The sequence below is a fragment of the Callithrix jacchus genome, chromosome 11 (assembly GCF_049354715.1).
Source record: "Callithrix jacchus isolate 240 chromosome 11, calJac240_pri, whole genome shotgun sequence".
Lineage (NCBI taxonomy): Eukaryota > Metazoa > Chordata > Mammalia > Primates > Cebidae > Callithrix > Callithrix jacchus.
Window position 1 is genome coordinate 35,843,131 of NC_133512.1, and position 18,307 is coordinate 35,861,437.

Genomic DNA, 18,307 nt, shown 5'->3' on the forward strand with positions numbered 1-18,307 from the left:
ACCATAATATACAGGTGTGTGAGTGCCCACACACACACACTTTAAAAAATTAATTACCTAGCCATTATTTCTAATTCCAAAGAAACTACCAAAATCTACCCAGATTGTGTGGTAACTTTTTTTTTTTTTTTTTTGAGACAGAGTCTCACTCTGTCAACAGGCTGGAGTACAGTGGCGTGATCTTGGCTCACTGCAACCTCTGCCTCCCGGGTTCAAGTGATTCTCCTGCCTCAGCCTTCATAGTAGCTGGAACTATAGGTGCATACCACCATGCCTGGCCAATTTTTGTAGTTTTAGTAGAGGTGGGGTTTCACCATGTTGGCCAGGATTGTCTTGATCTTTTGACCTTGTCATCTACCCGGGTCGGCCTCCCAAAGTGCTAGGATTACAGGCATGAGCCATCACGCCCGGCCCTTGATTTTTAATGCTAGCCCTGAGACTTTGGTTTTGGTAAGCAGCATAATAATACTGTTTTGCCTATTGAAATAAAGCAATGCAGGGTAGGGGGAAATTTATCTTTAAATATGTGTTCAGAAAGGTGTAAATGTACAGAATTCATTCAAGGGTAAAATGTCTCAATGAATCTCTTAGGAATGGGGGAAGACGGTTGTGTGTGTTTGCAAACATGTATATTATGGTATTGAGTATCTATTTCCGAGGTGAAAATCACTTGGATAAGCAATACGCATGGAAAATATAGACTTTTTATTGACAGGAAATAGAAATATACCATTTGACTCTCAATTTGGATATTGACAGTCATGGGTTTGTGAAGTGTTAATGTGAAATTCTCTCTGAGGGAAGCTGACGGAGCTTTAAAAGGTATATTAAAAGGATCCACGAATGTTTCATATTTGGCTTCTTCTTTGTACATTTCTTTAAAATAGAACTTCTTATAGCTGCTTTAGATGAAATGTAAGTTTTGCATACTTCAGTGTTATAGCTTTATATAGTATGTCCATATATAGAGAAGAACCAGGAAGCATAAAAAAAAGTGAAAATTACTTGAATTTTTTGGTGGTGTTGGAATAAGGCAAATTTTAAATTAGTTCCTGTTATTTTATATTGTTGTAAAAATTAGAATATAATGACATTTTATGTGGCTACTGGGTAGAAATAGTGTGAATTCATTTCCTGTGTTTGTAAATGTCAAATGAGAAGGCTGACAGTGAGAGAACAGTACTATGGATTATGCTTTGCAGTTTCCTTTTTACTTAGTTGACATTTGTATTGTTTAACTTGAATATAAAGACTTTATCAGTTTTTAATGCAGATATTTTAAAAGTGCCTATAATGAAACTACCCAGAAATAACTTATTACTTGCTAGGTCATTTTTCATGTGTGTTTGTGTGTGTGTGTATTTTTTTTTTTTTACAGAATAATTTTTTTGGAAGAAAAACCCTAAATATTTTACTTTGTGTTCTATACTTTTTATTTAATATGTTTTGAGAGCTAAAAGCACTGGCCACAACATATTTAGTGATTCTATGGTATCCCATTACACAGATTTAAAATTATTTTATTCTATTTTGAACATTGTGGTTATTTTCACTCTTCTGCTGTTATGAACAGCACAGAGATGAACTTTGTGGGGAAACCTTTGAAGAGACTTGTTTGCAGTTGTTAATGCATTAGCCTGCTATTGATTTAAGATGACCAAGAACGAAATGGGTAAGAGGCTAAGAATGGCTAATATTTGTTGAGTTCTTACCTTGCACAGGTATTCTGATACTGTTTGTCATATGTTGTCACATTGCAATCTCACATGACAGGGTGTATAATTATTGCATTAGAGAGATGAAGCATTTGAGACAGGCAATATTAATTAAATATTGAATTAAGAATCCATATTAATTAAAAATAATATATGGGGTTGAAAGCACAGTTTTCCACATTATCATCACTTAAAACATTTTATATTTACTGAATAGATTTCAACAGGTTGGGTTTTGAATGTGATTGTAGAATTCTCTCCTAATTTGGAAGATTTTATGTAATGATGTCCATGGAATTATATTAAATAGCATTTTAATTTTTAACCTATTAGAAAGTATAAAATATTGGTAAACATGGCTACATGATTTAGCAGTTTAGAAGTTTATTCAGACTGGTTATCAGGTCTTGTGATTCCATTGTTTGAATTCAGAGGGAAAAAAAGACGGCTTGGTCCCTGTCTGCAAGAAGCTTACTTCGTAGAAGTACGTAGCTATAAAGGTTGTCTGTTGTGAATACAAAGTGCTGTGGAGGTCAAAGTAAAAAGCCATTGTGCTCAGTTAGGGTTTTAAAATAGGTTGCCTGGAGATGGGGGGAGGGCATGAATGATATTTGAATGTAAAGGAGAGTGTGAATGAATAGAAGATATTAACAGCAATCTAATTAGAATAGCCTGAGTGAAAAAACCAAGATGGGGTATGTTTGAGGAATGGCCATCTTTTCTGTTTAGCAGAAGTGTGTGACGCATAGAAGGCAGTAATAAAGAATCCGTGCATCTGGTGGGCAGTGAAGTGTCCAAGGTCTAGAATTGCAGAGGGAGAGGTTGAGATTTAATAGACAGAAATAGCCAGTGAGGCTCCTAAGAGGATTGGAATGTGCTATGAGAAGCTTTATGTAGTAACATATTTGTCAGATGCATTAGAATGGCAAAAGAGAATACGGTTCCTAAATTAACCCAGGAAACCCTGTTAGGCAGCTTGGTTTCATTCAACTCACCTCCGCCAGCTAGTTCAGCTGAGTTAAGTTCAGTGGTGCAATGGCTACATTGTAGCTCCTCACCACAGGTTCTGTGGGGTATCTCATGATTAAAATGAGGAAGTGGTATATAGTTAATTGGAATTCTTCGGTTTGAAAACATCATGATTGGTTTATTTGGAAAAAGGATAGAAGGGAAGACAGTTTTAAACATCTTCTTCACCAGGTGCAGTGGCTCACGCGTGTAGCCTTTTGGGTGGCTGAGGTAGGCAGATCACTTGAGCTCCAGATGAGACCAGCCTGAGCAACAAAGTGAGAACCTGTCTCTATAAAAAATTCAGAAATTAGCCTGGCATGGTGGCGTGCACCTGTGGTCCCAGCTACTCTCGAGGCTGAGCTGGAATTATGGCTTGCACTCAGAAAGCAGAGGTTGCAGATCGAGCCACTGTACTCTAGCCTGGGTGACAGTGCCAGACCATGCCTCAAAAAAGAAAGAAATCATCTTCTCCAATTACCTCGTATTACAGATAAGAATAGGAAGACCCATGGCAAATAAGAGAATTGCTCAGAGACCCCGGAATCCTATTTGTGTTTAGAGAGCAAGAGAGAACAGGGAGTCTGCCAGGTAAAAATGTAGACTGTAATTTTATTCGTATTTTTCACATTTGCACTCCCTCCCAATCCTAAACCAAAAGAGGAAGTTATAGAACTGCTCTTCAAGTCGGAAGTATATGTTCAGGCAATATTCTTTTTTTCTTCTTCACTAAATTTTAAACTTCATACGGCACTGCTTCCTCACCTGGATCGCTTAAATGAAATTTAGTTAGGCTGACGTTCTAGGTGTCAGAGATTAAACTTACACCGCAGCATCAGGTCAGGATGTAGGAGAAACATTCCCAGACATAAAACAAGGAAAGGGGGATAAAGTTAAGAGAGAAATAACAGCTAAATGGCTTTCACACCCATATGTTTCTGTTCTCATTATAAAACCAAGTATATACAAATAAATGATTCACTAAATGAACTGGTCTAGATAAGATAAAAGCAGGAAAAAATTTACCCTTTTCCACCATTTTCCTCAAACTAGTTCTGACTGGTTCATTCCCACTCCTAGGTGAATCTTTGTGCAGATCCATAGCTTTTTTTCGGCTTTCTCAGAGCAGTCTCCATTTCTTCAGATATTTAAACGTCCATTTGAGTCTAATATCAGAGCTTCAATCTCTTATCCACTTCAAAGCGTCTCCTTTCCCCCAGCCTGAGCCTGGGCAAAGGGACAGGGTTGACTTTGTTGACATTTCCCATCATATTTTTCTGATTTTTTCTCTGCTGTCCCGCCTCCTCTGCTTCACTGTGCTGCTTCTGGCTGAGCCAGGGTTTGAGAGGATAGGGGGAAGAGACGCCACACCAAGAAAGGTCTTTCTTGACTGTTGCAGTTATTATCTGGCATCAAGGTTCTCTGTGTGAGAGTTGCAGAAATTTCTTAATTCTCAGCTGGGCGCAGTCGCTCACGCCTGTAATCCCAGCACTTTGGGAGGCCAAGGCAGGCAGATCATGAGGTCAGGAGTTTGAGAACAGCCTGACCAACATGGTGAAAAGCCATCTCTACTAAAACAATACAAAAAAAAATTAGCGGGGTGTGGTGGCACGCGCCTGTAATCCCAGCTACTCAGGAAGCTGAGTCAGAAGAATCGCCTGAACCTGGGAGGCAGAGGTTGCAGTGAGTCGTAATCGTGCCACTGCACTCCAGCCTGGGTGAAAGAGTAAGATTCTTTCTCAAAAACCAAAACAAAATTAAAAAAACAAGAATCTCTTTTTTTTCGGTATGGGGCCATTGTGTGGATTGGTATATTCCTGTGTCTGAAGAGCTCCTGATTATAATTCCATGGCTCCAGCAGTTCCTCTTTTTCTGAAACTTTAGGACTGTCCCTCCAGCCTCTGGCTTCCTTCTCACAGTTTTCTTTTATTGGGGTCACCCCACCTTTTCAAAAGGCCTGTTTTCAAAATGACCTAGACCCAACTTCCTGCTGGCACATGGGAAATTCGAGGGCATTACTGTCCTGTCAAACCCTGGAAACGGAGGCCATCCCAACACAGCACACAGCTCTTCTCTCTCCCTCTGCCTCCATATGCCCTATTTGCCAGCCCTCTTGGACGTTTACAGATGAGAGCAGACTTTAGGGACAAATGCCAACCAATTCAAGTGACTGAGACCCTGTCACTTGGCTTGAAGTGTTTATATAAGTATGTATGATATTTGACTATCCTTGTAGCACTCCAGCAACTCCTTTTAAATAAATGATCTTTGCTGATCCCTCCTGAATAATCAAGTCTCCCTCATAATTCCTTGAGGTGGGTAAAAGGATTAGAGTTGCCAGCATGGTTTTGCAGAATTTTGCTGCTTCAGGGCTAATGGAATCTGTGGAGGTGCACCTAGCTCTATCTTTAGGAGGTCTGAGCACTTTTCACCAATTGTTTTTGACTTTGGATTTCAATGAAAATGCTAAGACCACAGGACAAATGTCATTTAATATCCTCTTACCGCTAATACTAATATGAAACTATGCATAAGAATATAGTATATCTTGGTAGATAACAGAGCAAGTTTTCAAATTTAATAGATCCTATGCCAATCACAAAAAATTAAAGCACCATTTTAATTTAATTTGAATTTGGATTAGAAGAAATATTAAGGAATAAAGTTCAACTTTTTAAAAAGCGTCTACTTGTAGGAAAGTTCTTTAAGTAGATTAATACTTAATCTACTTTGTGTATTGAGAGTCAGGACCAACACGTGGGGTTCTGAGAATCGAATGGGCAAAAGACAGATTTAAAAACAGATACTAAATCCTTCTAAAAAACGATTACTAGGTTCTTCTAGTTGTATAACAAAATTTTACTCTTTAAAACAAAAGAACCTATGGATTATTTGGAATATTAGTAGCAGGTTTCAGTGATTTGTAAAGAGGTTTGAATAGGCTATGTAGCTGGGTAAGAAATTACAAATGCATGAAAGAGGTCTGATGTACACATATTAATTTAACTTATTCTAGATCATCTTCATAAAAATGACAGAACTTTTTCAAGAGCTTATCTATGCAGGTTACTACAGGTCAGATACAAAAGGCACTATGCAAATAAATTAAGTCAGTGAATACATGGAAAATATTTGGAACAATGCCCAGGTACATAATAAGTTCTATGGAAGTGTGTGTTTTGTTGTTTTATTATTTTATGTTCTGTATTCTGTGTGGGGGATTAAGGCTTCTAGTATAGAGCTGAAGTAGGTGACCTCTGTATTACTTCTGGCCTGCAATTCTGTGATACCAATATTTTTCTTAAAACCAACATTACTGGTATATACTGTCTATTGATGAAAATAATATGGTTAATACATCAATTTTTATAGCTCATAGCTGATAATTAACATCATGTTACATGCAGTGAGTGAATTTAGGATTAGCTCTTTGGACACTGGGACTGGGGGTGATTTTTCTTCATCAGTTTTTATACATTTTCCAAATTTCAAAAATAAACATACATTACCATAAATAACCCAACAAAAAACACAAAAAGTGATTTTCTTTAAAACTAAAAAAAGTATAAATTATAATACATTTTCCAGATTATATGCATTGTGTGGTGGTGATGAGATGTAAAAAACAAATCAGAAAAATTATGTCCATTTTATAATTAAGGTTAGCTCCATGCAGAAGCTGGAATGCAGGCTTTGACTAGATAAGGGAAAGAAAAGAACATTCTAGATAGATTATAAGACTTGAGAGACATCTCAGTGGTGAAAATGGAGGCAAATAAATGAGTTAATTTGAGACAGATTTGGGGCACTGACTGGGACTTTGGGGCACAACAGGAGAAAGTTGTAAAGGGAAAGAGTTTGGTGTGATCTAGTGAAGATTTTATCGCAAGTAAATCATGTTCCAGAGCTAGGCTTTGTTAGCAACTTTAAGTCCCTAACGAGATATTGAGGGATAGTTTCAAGATCTGTGTTTTTCTGTGATGGGTAAAATGGTCCGCCAAACAAATACCCCACTTGGTACCTGCACAGATTACATTACAGGTCAAAAGGTGCTTTATGGATATAATTAAGACTACAGACCTAGACTGTCTGTGTGGACTCTGTCTAATCATATGAGCCTTTAAAATAAAGGAGAGAACTTGCATTTGTGGGAGTCAAAGTGAAATGGCAGAAGGCAAGGTGAAAGAAATTCTAAGGCTAAGAAGGGGTCATTATGTCATTGCTGGCTTTCAGATGTAGGAGCCCACGTGCAAAAGACAGAAAGAGGCCCCTAGGAGCTATAGGCAGCTTGGGAACCAGCAAGGGACAGGTGACAACCAGCAAGGGAATAGGTACCTCAGCCCCACAGACATAAGAACTGGGTTCTGTCAATGGCCTAGATGAGTGTGGAAGCACATGCTCCCCCAGAGCTACCAGTAAGGAGTGCAGCCCAGCAGGTACTTTGCTTTGGGCCTTACAAGAGGCCTTGTGAGAAGCAGAGAACCCAGTTGAGCCATGCTGTACCTGGACTTTTGACCTACACAAATATGAAATAATAAGAAAATAATATTTTAAGTAGTAAAATTAGTGATAATTAGCTATGGAAGAGATATTAGACTAATGCACATTTCTTGTTGAATACAAGAGTTTGAATTTGGAATTCAATTTGAATTTGAACCCATAATCCCCTAATTCATAATACAGCGGTTCTCTTTTGAATGTCAGACACTGCCAGGGCACAGCTACTTAAGTTGATTGATACTTCTGACATTTCAAAGTGAATTTTGAAACCTAACGTCTGTCCCTCATACATTTGTAAAGTCTTCAGATTTCTGTGGAAATCTATAAGTTCTTTTTTAAAGTAAAGTCTGAAAAATCACTTTAATCATTGTTTACAACATTTCAATGAAATGCTTCAGTCCCTTTTATGCTAGTTGAAATGGGACTGGGCTAGGCAGGTGAAATATAATAAATGGAGGAAATACTGATTGTGAAAGAGTTTATAATTTACGTAAAAGAAGGGGCTTAAACCTATGCAGTATTAAAGCAATTAAAGACTGGATATGTCCTTTCTTCTGTCATTCAGCTCAACTATATTCTAATAATGTGATTAGGATGATAATAGCTAACACTCAAATAGCACTTACTCTGTGTCAGATCAGTCAGTCCAGATGATTTATATATATTAATTTATCTGACTCTCACAGCAGTCCAATGAGGTAGAGGACTATGACTCCACCCCACCATCAATAATCTACAGCTTCTCTCAAGGTTGGCATAAAATAAGTAGAGATTTCCTACTCTGGTTTAAGAGTTTTTGATCTTGGGTTCTGAATCTTGTTTTTCTAGAAGGCTTCACTTGTTAGCAGTTTTTATGAGTAGACTTTCTAATTGGAAACAGTCTTTGCTGATCTGAGTTTATCCCATTATCAGTCTTTGTAATGTACCATCTCTACAAAGTTCTACAGGAATCTGTCCCTACAAATGAGAGATTCCTAGAATGTTTCGGACTTGACTGTTGATGTAGTTAGTTATGCAATTGCTATAGTTTATAATCTTATCTCCAAAGGGCATGATGATTGGGAAAAGACATGTATGGAATGGTATGTGACATAGAATAAAAGACATAGTAAGACATGAGTTTAAAATTATATTTTGGCTTTGAAGATGCTTTGTTAAATTAACTGAGTATCATTTATGAGCTTTTGTAGATTGATAACACTGGGCTTACCAGAAAATGAAAAAAAAGTAACTTGAAACATAAAAATTAAAATTTTAATGATGTAAACTTAATGAATGTTTTATTTCATTATTATAACAAAAACGAAAACTTCCAATATGGATTTATTTCCTTAAAATATATCTTATATATGAAGTCTTATTTATCAGGGAATTAATGTTGATCGGCAGTTAGGGCTTCAGAGAAATTACCCATCAGAGGTTGTAAGAGCAGCTCTGAAAACTGACACAGGTGTACCTCCTCTTTTGAAAAGATGTTAGTGTCATTAGCTTGCTCTTCTCACAGTTCTTGTAAACATCTGTTGTTTCTCATGTTATTTGTAGGAATAACATCTGCAGGAGTCTCCACAAAATTCATGAGATTTCCTCAACAAGAAATGGCTTCCAACAGTTATTTTTTATCTATTCCTTCAGATTTGCACCACCTCCATCTCTGTCGGGTGGATTAGATGACCATAACATCACCAACTGTTCAACTCCAGGCTGACAGATGTCACCAGCTCCCCAGGTGACATGAACAAACCCCATGGTCTCCAAAGAGAACATGCTTGTTCTCTTTTGATAGTGGGGTGGTTAGGAAAGAAGGCACTCTTAAAACAAATCTTTAGAACAATCCTTAGGGCACTTCTGATATATACCTTCCCATGTAAAGTATCTCCTATTGAATCTCACAAATTCAATAGACCATTTCCACTATGGACAGTTCTGGGTATTTGAAAGTTCTTCTGTTGAGCTAAAACATGCCTTTTTGTAGCTTCTCTCCATTGGGCTGAATTTCACCCTCAAACTTTCAAATACTTGAAGTTAATGATCATGTTCCCCCTACACCTTCCCAGTAACAACTGTAAACATTTTACTTGTGTTCTTAATCGCAAACATGTATACCAGGAATGGTGCCAGGAGTCAAGGTCATAATGATGAATAAAGAAGTCCATTTCAGTGGGCATTTAATCTAGTTTTTGAGCCCTCCAGCTAAAGAGGAGATTTCATTAGAATGTGATAAGTGCTGTAATTGAAACAAGTCTAGCGTGCTATTGGAGTATAAACAGGACTTTCACACAGGAGAGGTGAGTGGCATTCAGGAGAAGATGGTACCTAAATTGGAATCTGAATGACAAGTAAGTGACAGCCAGACAAGGTGGGGAGGTGGGAAGGTGGGGAGGTGGGGAAGTGGGGATGCATTCCAGACAGAACATGTGAAAAGGTTTGGGGCAAGAGAGAGCATAGTCCATCCAGAGAATCGCAAGTGTCATATTTTAATAAGCTTGGAGAATGGATTTTGGAAGGAGGAATGGAGATGATTCTGAAGACTAGACCAGAAGAACACTATATATGCAGTATCAGACATTGGACTCTGTCATTGTGTCATGAAGAAATCTTTGAAGAAGTTTTTGGGAAAAGATATAATAATATAAAAATTCTATTTTAGGATTATTTAGTCTGCCTACAGAGTAGAGAATGATACAGAATGGAGAGAGAAAATTTAGAGATGGAGATCTGAGTAGGAGACATTGATGGGCTGATAGCTCAGGGATACCTTACCTCCTGGCTTGAGATTATGATATGTGATGGTGCCATTCATGGAGCAAATTTGTGGAGTGCAGGGGAAGTGGTAAAAAGGTGACTTCAGGCTGGGGGCAGCGGCTCACTCCTGTAATCCCAGCACTTTAGGAGGCTGAGGCAGGAGGATTGCTTGAGCCCAGGAATTTAAGACCAGTCTGGGCAACATAGCAAGATGTCATCTCTACAAATAAACAAAATAAAAAATTAGCCAGACATGGTGGTATATGCCTGTCCTCTCAGCTACTTGGGAGGCTGAGGCAGGAGACTCAATTGAGCTCTGGTCATGGAGGCTGCAGTAAGCTATGAATGGACCACTGCACTCCAGCCTGGGTGACAGAGTGAGACCCAGTCTCAAAAAAAGAAAAAGTGAATTCACCTTTGGAAATGTTGAGTTTGAGCCACTAAGTGGAACTTTCAGGTCCAGAATGTAGATGGCTACGGGCTCTAGGGCCCAGGATATATAGACTGGTCATGCAAATATAATTGAAGTCATGTGAGTGAATGGAAAGAGAAGAAGGTCAAGAGGTTTGAGGATAAACCACTAAGGGACATTGAAATCTTTATAAAAGGCAGAGAAGGCCTTGGGAGAAGAGAAGCAGTAGCTGGAGAGGAAGGAGAAAACCTAGAGCATGGAATGCCATGATAATCCAATGGTTAAGAAAAAGGGAGTGAGTAATAGTCAAATTGTGCAGAGGACAAGGTAAATGAGGATGGCTATGTTCATTAAGTTGAGCTACCAGGAAGTGACTATCTCCTGATTGTCCTCCTGTGGATACTGTCTGCTCCTCATGGACCTTAACAAAACTGAATACAGTCCTGATGTTGATCTTTCTGGAGTCCATTTTTTTTGTGTGACCTGAATGTCACACCTCTAGTAATATTTCTAAAAATTCTATTATCCATTCTAAGTAGTCCCACTCCCATTAACTCATAGTATGCTTGTACTCAACCAAACTATCAGATCTTTTTAAGGTGAACCTCTATCTCACTAGGTGTGTCTGTAGCAGACTTAGTAGACATTTAAAATCTGTAGAAGACTTTATTCCAGTTCATTTCGTTAGTTTCAGATCACTTCTACATATATTAGTCTTGGAATGGCCAGCTATTATCTCAGTTACAATACAGTAATATGCATATTTGTTTGCATTCCACAGAAAGTCTATTTAAGAGATTTAAAAGATACCCCTTAGTGCCTTGAAACAGATGAGTAAGCATAGATACATTTTATCATCACAGCATGCTTAACAAACACCTCTTTGATGTGATGACAGCAGTTATTGTGGAAATAAATGTCTATTAAATAAACAATTTGGTGGAGAACAGTAGTTTCTTGGCTGGGCACAGTGGCTCACGTCTGCAGTCCCAGCACTTTGGGAGACCAAGGCAGGCAAATCACTTGAGGTCAGGAGTTCGAGACCAGCCTGGACAATGTGGTGAAACCCCATTTGTACAAAAACATACAAACAAATTAGCTGGGCATGGTGGCAGGAGCCTGTTGTCCCAGCTACTCAGGAGGCTGAGGTGGGAGGATTGCTTGAGCCCAGAAGGCGGAGGTTACAGTGAGCTGAGATCGTACCACTGCACTCCAGCCTGGGTGACAGAGTGAAACCCTGTCTCAAAAAAAATAAGAAAATAAAAAATGATTAAGAAGCATATTTATTTATTTTTTTTCTAGATTTCCTAAACTCTATACTAGCTTAACATTTTATAATGGCTTAAAAGTTGTATTTTTGGGGAATAAAACATGGAAGAATATTAGATTACATTTCTTCTTACATTTAGCTTAGGAAATTGAGAAAAATAGGTTTTGAATTTTAAAAACACTTCTATCATGGCATCAAAATTTAAATGCTTCTAAGATTAATCGATTTACTAAAAGTCTTTAGGGAATTGTGAATTAGCAATTCTATTAAAAATTAGTTTGTAAGGACAACCCTTTAGTAACTAAGACCTTTGCTAATATTGCTCTATCCTCCCAAAATGACTTTCCTTGACTTTCTATTGAGCTTCATACCTTGCTTTCAAGGGCCTCTTCTTCCAGGAAGCCTGCTCATGTCTTCTCAGTTAACCTCTCCCATGGAGAATCTCTCTGTCACTCAGAGTTTACATGAGTGATGCAAAACAGGTCTGGGGCCTTTGGATTTTAAGACTGAAGGCACTATAAGTGCCAGAGGAGAAAGAAGACAGAACGCTGTACATAAGACTGACTCTGATTCTCACTGAATGTCAAGGCTACTTTGTGAACAGCCATAGTATCTTTGTGCAAGATAGAAAGCCAAAACATTTCAATATGTTTCTGACTGTAGCTTCTGATGGGTAACTAGGGGAGAGGGAAAAATTTTCTGACTGTAGTTTCTGATGGGTAACTAGGGGAGAGGGATATGTTTTATCAGTCCCTTAATCATCCTCGATTTAGACATTTACAAGGCCAAATATAACCGTCAGCTGCAAGTGTTTTGAATTGCAGTTGTTTTATATTGAGTAAACTATATTTTAAATTAAACTTGAAGCTTCTTAAAAAGCTTCCTTGCAATTTTCTTTGAACTTGAATAAATCTTGTCTGTTGAACTGCTACTGCAGTAAGTGAATCTCATCACTTGATTGGATTATTGTGTAATTTTTATATCTAAATATAGTGGAGGCCACGTTCCTTTACAGATGAATAAAATTAGAGGAGGACAAAGTACAGATTAAAATTTTTAGTTGAAATGAAGGTCAAAATATGGGGCCTTGGAGAAAGTAAGATACTTGTTGAATAGAGCAGTGATTTCCCACCCTGGTTGCAATAGAACCACCTAGCAAGCTTGGAAACAACAACACACGCTAATGCCTGGATCATTTCCCCTGAGGTTCTGATTTAGTTGTGGCCCAAATATCAATATTTTGTTAAACCTCTCCAAATGATTCTAATGTGCAATCAGGTTTGAGAACTGCTGAACTAGATGAAAACTCACTCTATATAAAGAAAGCATTTTTCTTTTTCTTTCTTTTTCGTTCTCTCTCTCTCTCTCTCTCTCTCTCTCTCTCTCTCTCTATTTCTCTTTCTTTCTTTCTTTCTTTTTTTGAGATGGAGTCTCTCTGTCACCTAGGCTGGTGTTCAGTGGTGCCATCTTGGCTCATTGCAACCTCCGCCTCCTGGGTTCAAGGAATTCTGCCTCAGCCTCCTGGGTTCAAGGAATTCTGCCTCAGCCTCCTGAGTAGCTAGGACTACAGGTGCATGCCGCCACTCCTGGCTAATTTTTTTGTATTTGTAGTAGAGATGGAGTTTCACCATATTGACCAGGATGGTCACAATCTCCTGACCTCATGATTCACCTGCCTTGGCCTCCCAAAGTGCTGAGATTACAGGCACAAGCCACTGCACCCAGTAAAGAAAGCATTTTTTAGTAAATAGACAAAAAGTAGTGGCTAAATAGCAACTGAAAAAGAAGCAACATGAGAAAAAGATAAGGGAGGGAAACTGTAATGTAAGACTAGTAGAGGTGTACAGTCCCTTGTTCATAGCCCGACAGTAGAAAAGCTCTTCATAGCTAAATTGTGGCAAAATCCAACCAAAACTGAGCGTATTTTGTGGCAAAACTCAAGGCTTTTTCTAGTTTTCCTTTATCCCATTTGGTTTGAATAGTAATACAATTCATGGAAGATATGTTAATATATCTGACTGCAAGTTGCTGCCCCAGACTTGGCTAAAGATACCTTTCTAAAATGTGTAAAATTTTGAATTTTGAAATATCTCTAGTCCCAGGGGGTTCAGAAAAGGAGTTATAGATTATAGCAGGGAAGGGTTATGATAGGTATAGCCAAGCTGATAATTTACTCTTTTTGTCAGATTAAGGACGATGCATTCTTTTTTCTGATTACCTAGGTAATGGTTTTATATCTTCATTGGATAAAAACAATTGCCAGTATCAGAACGTGGTTCTACTACATTTGGTACATTTCTCAAGCCTAACCTGGCAAGAGGAACTCAGGTTAGCCAACGACACAGTTAGGTTACGGTAGAAAAATCATAATTTTCCTATAAAAGACCTTTCAGCATAACCAATGACTCCAGAATCTAGAGATCTGAAACAACATGTATTTATTATGTTAGGAGTCCAGGAGCATCTTAGCTAAGTAGTTCCTACTCAGGGTGTCTTACGAGGTGGTGGTCAGAATGTCAGCCAGAGCCCCAGTTACTTGAAAGATCAGCTGGCGCTGGAATATGGGTATTTCTTTTCCAATGCCAACAGGTCCCTTTGTTAGCACACAAAGTAAAGTGTGGTCCCTGTTGAGGGGAACATCACACACTGGGGCCTGTCGGTGGGTGGGAAGCTAGGGGAGGGATAGCAGGGGGTGGGGAGATAGGGGAGGGATAGCATTAGGAGAAATACCTAATGTAGATGACAGGGTGATGGATGCAGCAAACCACCATGACATGTGTATACCTGTGTAACAAACCTGCATGTTCTGCACATGCACCCCAGAACTTAATAAGTTCTGCACATGTACCCCAGAACTTATTAAAGTATAATAATAATTAAAGAAATAAAAGTATAGTCCCTGTTTATGTAATTCCTCACAGTTTTGGTTTTCAATTCAATTTTATATAAACCTAACAATTATTTGCAAAGGCAGCTTTGAATCCTTCTAACATGTTCTGAAGATTTCTGCTAGGGATAGTTTATGACAAGGGAATGCCTTCTCTGAATTTTCATTGTCCTCTCTTGGGGAGCCTTTTCTCTCCCCTGGGTCCTTTCCTTATTTTCTCCTTCTGTCTCTGTATAAATAGGGTTGTCTCTTTGGCCATCTCTTGTGGGCTAATGAGTGAGTGTCAATTGCCCAGGATAATGTGAAGAAAAGGCAGACAGGTCCCTGCCTCAGTGGAGCTTCCAGCCAAAATGCAGTCATTAGTCACACAACTTTTAATGATTAATTAATTGATTGCTAGGGCATTAAAAAAAAAAAAAGGACTGTGAAGATGCTATGGTAGCGTATCATGGGATCTTGCCCAGTTTGTGCTTGGCTTGATGAGCACTTTCCCCTTTGTGTCTTCTAGGAAGACTAACTTACCTCTTGAGTTGTTGTTGTTGTTGTTAAAACCTTTTTCCTTCCTAGTGCAGAAACACAGAAGATATCATACATCCCACTTCGCATAAAATACTCATATTCTCCCATGGCAGAGGTTCAGTGGATGTAGTATAGTGCAGTACAGTAATCTCATTTATTTTTTATAAAAAAGCAGCCTAGGTTCTAAGTTGAATGGTGAAGTTCTTCTTGCCTTACTCCCTGCCCATCTCTCACCATCCCAGTGCCTGGAAATGCTCCGTTTTTTGCTTGCTCATCTCATTCTTTCCTTTCTTTCTCTGTCAACTCTTTGAAAAGCTGTAGTGTTCTACAGTGGTGGGAATATAATACTTTGCTTTTCTGAGCTATTTCTATTTGGGGCACCATTTTCAAATTGGAAAAGAAAAAACTGAGAATCCCATAAAGGGAATTCAGGTGTGGAAAATGAAAAGAAGATGATGAAGATGGTTTGATCCTTTGTGAGCTAATTAAGTGATCCACCTCCTGCATAATTTTCCATCTCTGCCTTCTCCCTGTGCATGAGCCACAGTGGGGTTTTCCCTGGGAGGTCACAGCATCTGGAAACCATGGACAGGATCCTAGTGAATGTTTATGATCTGCCTCTTTGTTTCAACTCCAAATATTTGTGACACTATGAAGGAAGAAAATCCTAAAAAGAGCCAATAATACTACAATAAACCTTACAAACATCTTAAAATCTGTAAAATATGCAATAATTGATATTTTTTAATTTATTTGAGTTCACATACCAGTACTTATAAAGGTTTTCTTGTGATTGTTCATTACTCTGTCTGCCTCAGTATTCTTTTCCTACTAATTTTTTTTTTTTTGAGACGGAGTCTTGCTCTGTCACCAGGCTGGAGCATAGTGGTGTGATCTCGGCTCACTGTGATCTCTGCCTCCCAGGTTAAGGCGACTCTCCTGCCTCAGCCTCCCAAGTAGCTGGGATTACAGGCATGTACCACCATACCCAGCAAATTTTTGTATTTTTAGTAGAGTTGGGGTTTCACCACAGTGGCCAGGATGGTTTCGACCTCCTGACCTCGTGATCTGCCCACCTCGGCCTCTCAAAGTGTTGGTATTACAGGCCACCGTGCCAGCCATGCTAAGTTCTTTAACTGTAAACTTTCCAACTGTGAGCATTTTCAGAGCTCCTAAGGTTGGAGAGGGACTGATTGTCTTCTCATTGCTGTGTAATTTTCATGACAGAGACTTGAGGTTTCAAATAATTGAATTCTAGCAGACTAGAATTAAGTGACTTTCACACTAGTATATCAGGGAAAGTGTGGCAATAAAGACAGCACATAGGACAAGCTGCCTTCTGCAGGGGTGATGATGCCCTGGCCATTGGGAAAGCAGTCCTAGGTGGAGTCTCAGGGTCTAGCATATTGCTACTCTTGCCTTCTGGTAAATGAATGTAGATTAAATTAATCCGAATAGCAAATCTGCAATTTATCCTTGAACTCCCTTTTTCTCTCTTTAAAGTGTCATTACTATAGTATATTCAGCTGCCTGACATTCCCAACCCCTCTCAAAAAAAATCACCATCACCAGCTCCAAACACCTGAACACATACACTTCTGAACTTGAGAGATTGTGTCCTGAAGGGGAGACAGCTTCCTCATTATGGAATTTTTATTGCTACCCTCATGTTGTCTTTGAGAGTGACTGTGCTTATCTTTTTTGTCACTGTTTGGTGTTCTGCTTTGAAAATGTTTTCATGGAAGGATTTAAGTGTTCAAAGTGGGAAGGATGAGAGGGAGATTAAGTGCTAAAAACTTTCGACAAGTAAGTAGGGTTTAAGACATTTAAGATTTTAAAGGTCATCTAGTCTATTCCCAATTCATCTGCCCTGTGAGTTGATGATGCTTGTTTTTATGTGGCATATTATCCAAAAGGGTTGCTCTAAACCTGTCAGGCTTGCAGTGAACATTCATTATATTTGAGCAGAGGTCCAGTTAAACCAGTTATATCAACTTTACTAGAATTTTTGTATAAACTAGCATCTTTGAGGGATAAATAATATTTAATCTTTGTTATGGTGTCATATATATTTTAATGATTTAATTCGTATTTGCCTTATATCTGAATGTTATATAATGTTTTTTTAGGTACTTTCCGTTATCATGACATAAGTACTAGTGTTTTACAATGTATACATTCTGGCAACTGTCTAACTTTTAAAAAAGTAACTCAGTATGTTTCTTCCAAAAGTTCCCATGCAGAGGTTTTTCCATGTACTAAAAACAAAAGAGTGATGTCAGCAAACTTAGGTTCAATTTCAACAGCTCTTAATTTGGGCTGCATATCTAAAAACAAAGCACTGCTTTTGATGGCTACATTCTTCTTCTTCTAATTTGATTTTTCCCCCTACTATTTTATTAGGTGCAGAGAGAGCTAGCAGCTGTAATTGCTTTGAAAGCAAGGAAATCTGGTAAGTAGTCCTTTATGGGGCTGGAGGAAGATTCTAATTCTTTGGGGACATTTCACATATCATCTGGTAGTGTGCAGTTGAGTGTATCTGAGGAGGTTGTGGTGAGGGATGCAAAGAATTATCACCATTTTTTTTTTTAAATCATTTGTTCTACCATCAAAATAGAACAGATGTTATTATATGTGGTTCTTTAAGATAAAATGTCACTGTTTTGCTCTAATTTATTATTTTATCTTAAGAAAAAATGAAATTTAAAGTTAAAAATATGTTTGTAGTCCATTGCATTCATAAAAGCTTGTAGGTACATGACAAAGTAAGCTGATCACCTTGTATTATACCACAAAGGACCATGGATATTATAGAGGTGGTCTTTTTTATAAGGCTTTAAAAAAGTCTCAAAGTAATTTCTTCTAAAAATAATTGAATTGTTTAAAGACATTTCAAAGCAAATATTACTCGTCGGATTGATTGATAGGTCTGGGATTCATCATACCTATAGTATGTAATCTGTGGAAGTAGTATGTGGAAACAAAAAGGGGGCTTTCAAATATATTTTAAAGGAGAAAAAAACAGCCTGCTAGAATTCAATATGAAATGGAGACTCACTGAAGTAGAAAAATGCTTGCTTAGATGGGAGAAATGTCAGGAAGAGGCATCCTTTGTTGTTCCTCCCTTCGGAGGGAGGAGGTCAGTGCTGCATGGAATGAAAATCAGAAGGGAGATACTTCTTGGATAATATTCAACTAGACTAAGACTTTTCAGGTGGAAAGATGATGACAAAATCAAAGTGATGACCAAATTT

General features: G+C 38.3%; 1 protein-coding gene across 4 annotated transcripts in view; it reads left to right on the forward strand.

Moving 5' to 3' along the window:
- RAPGEF5 (Rap guanine nucleotide exchange factor 5) overlaps positions 1 to 18,307 on the forward strand; it is a 261,457-nt gene that overhangs the window by 79,645 nt on the left and 163,505 nt on the right. For all 4 annotated transcript variants that reach the window (XM_035253670.3, XM_035253669.3, XM_017975260.4 and 1 more), the window contains exon 7: positions 17,457 to 17,505. In XM_035253670.3, coding sequence (XP_035109561.2) covers positions 17,457 to 17,505 — 49 coding nt within the window. The remainder of the gene's footprint in view (positions 1 to 17,456; positions 17,506 to 18,307) is intronic.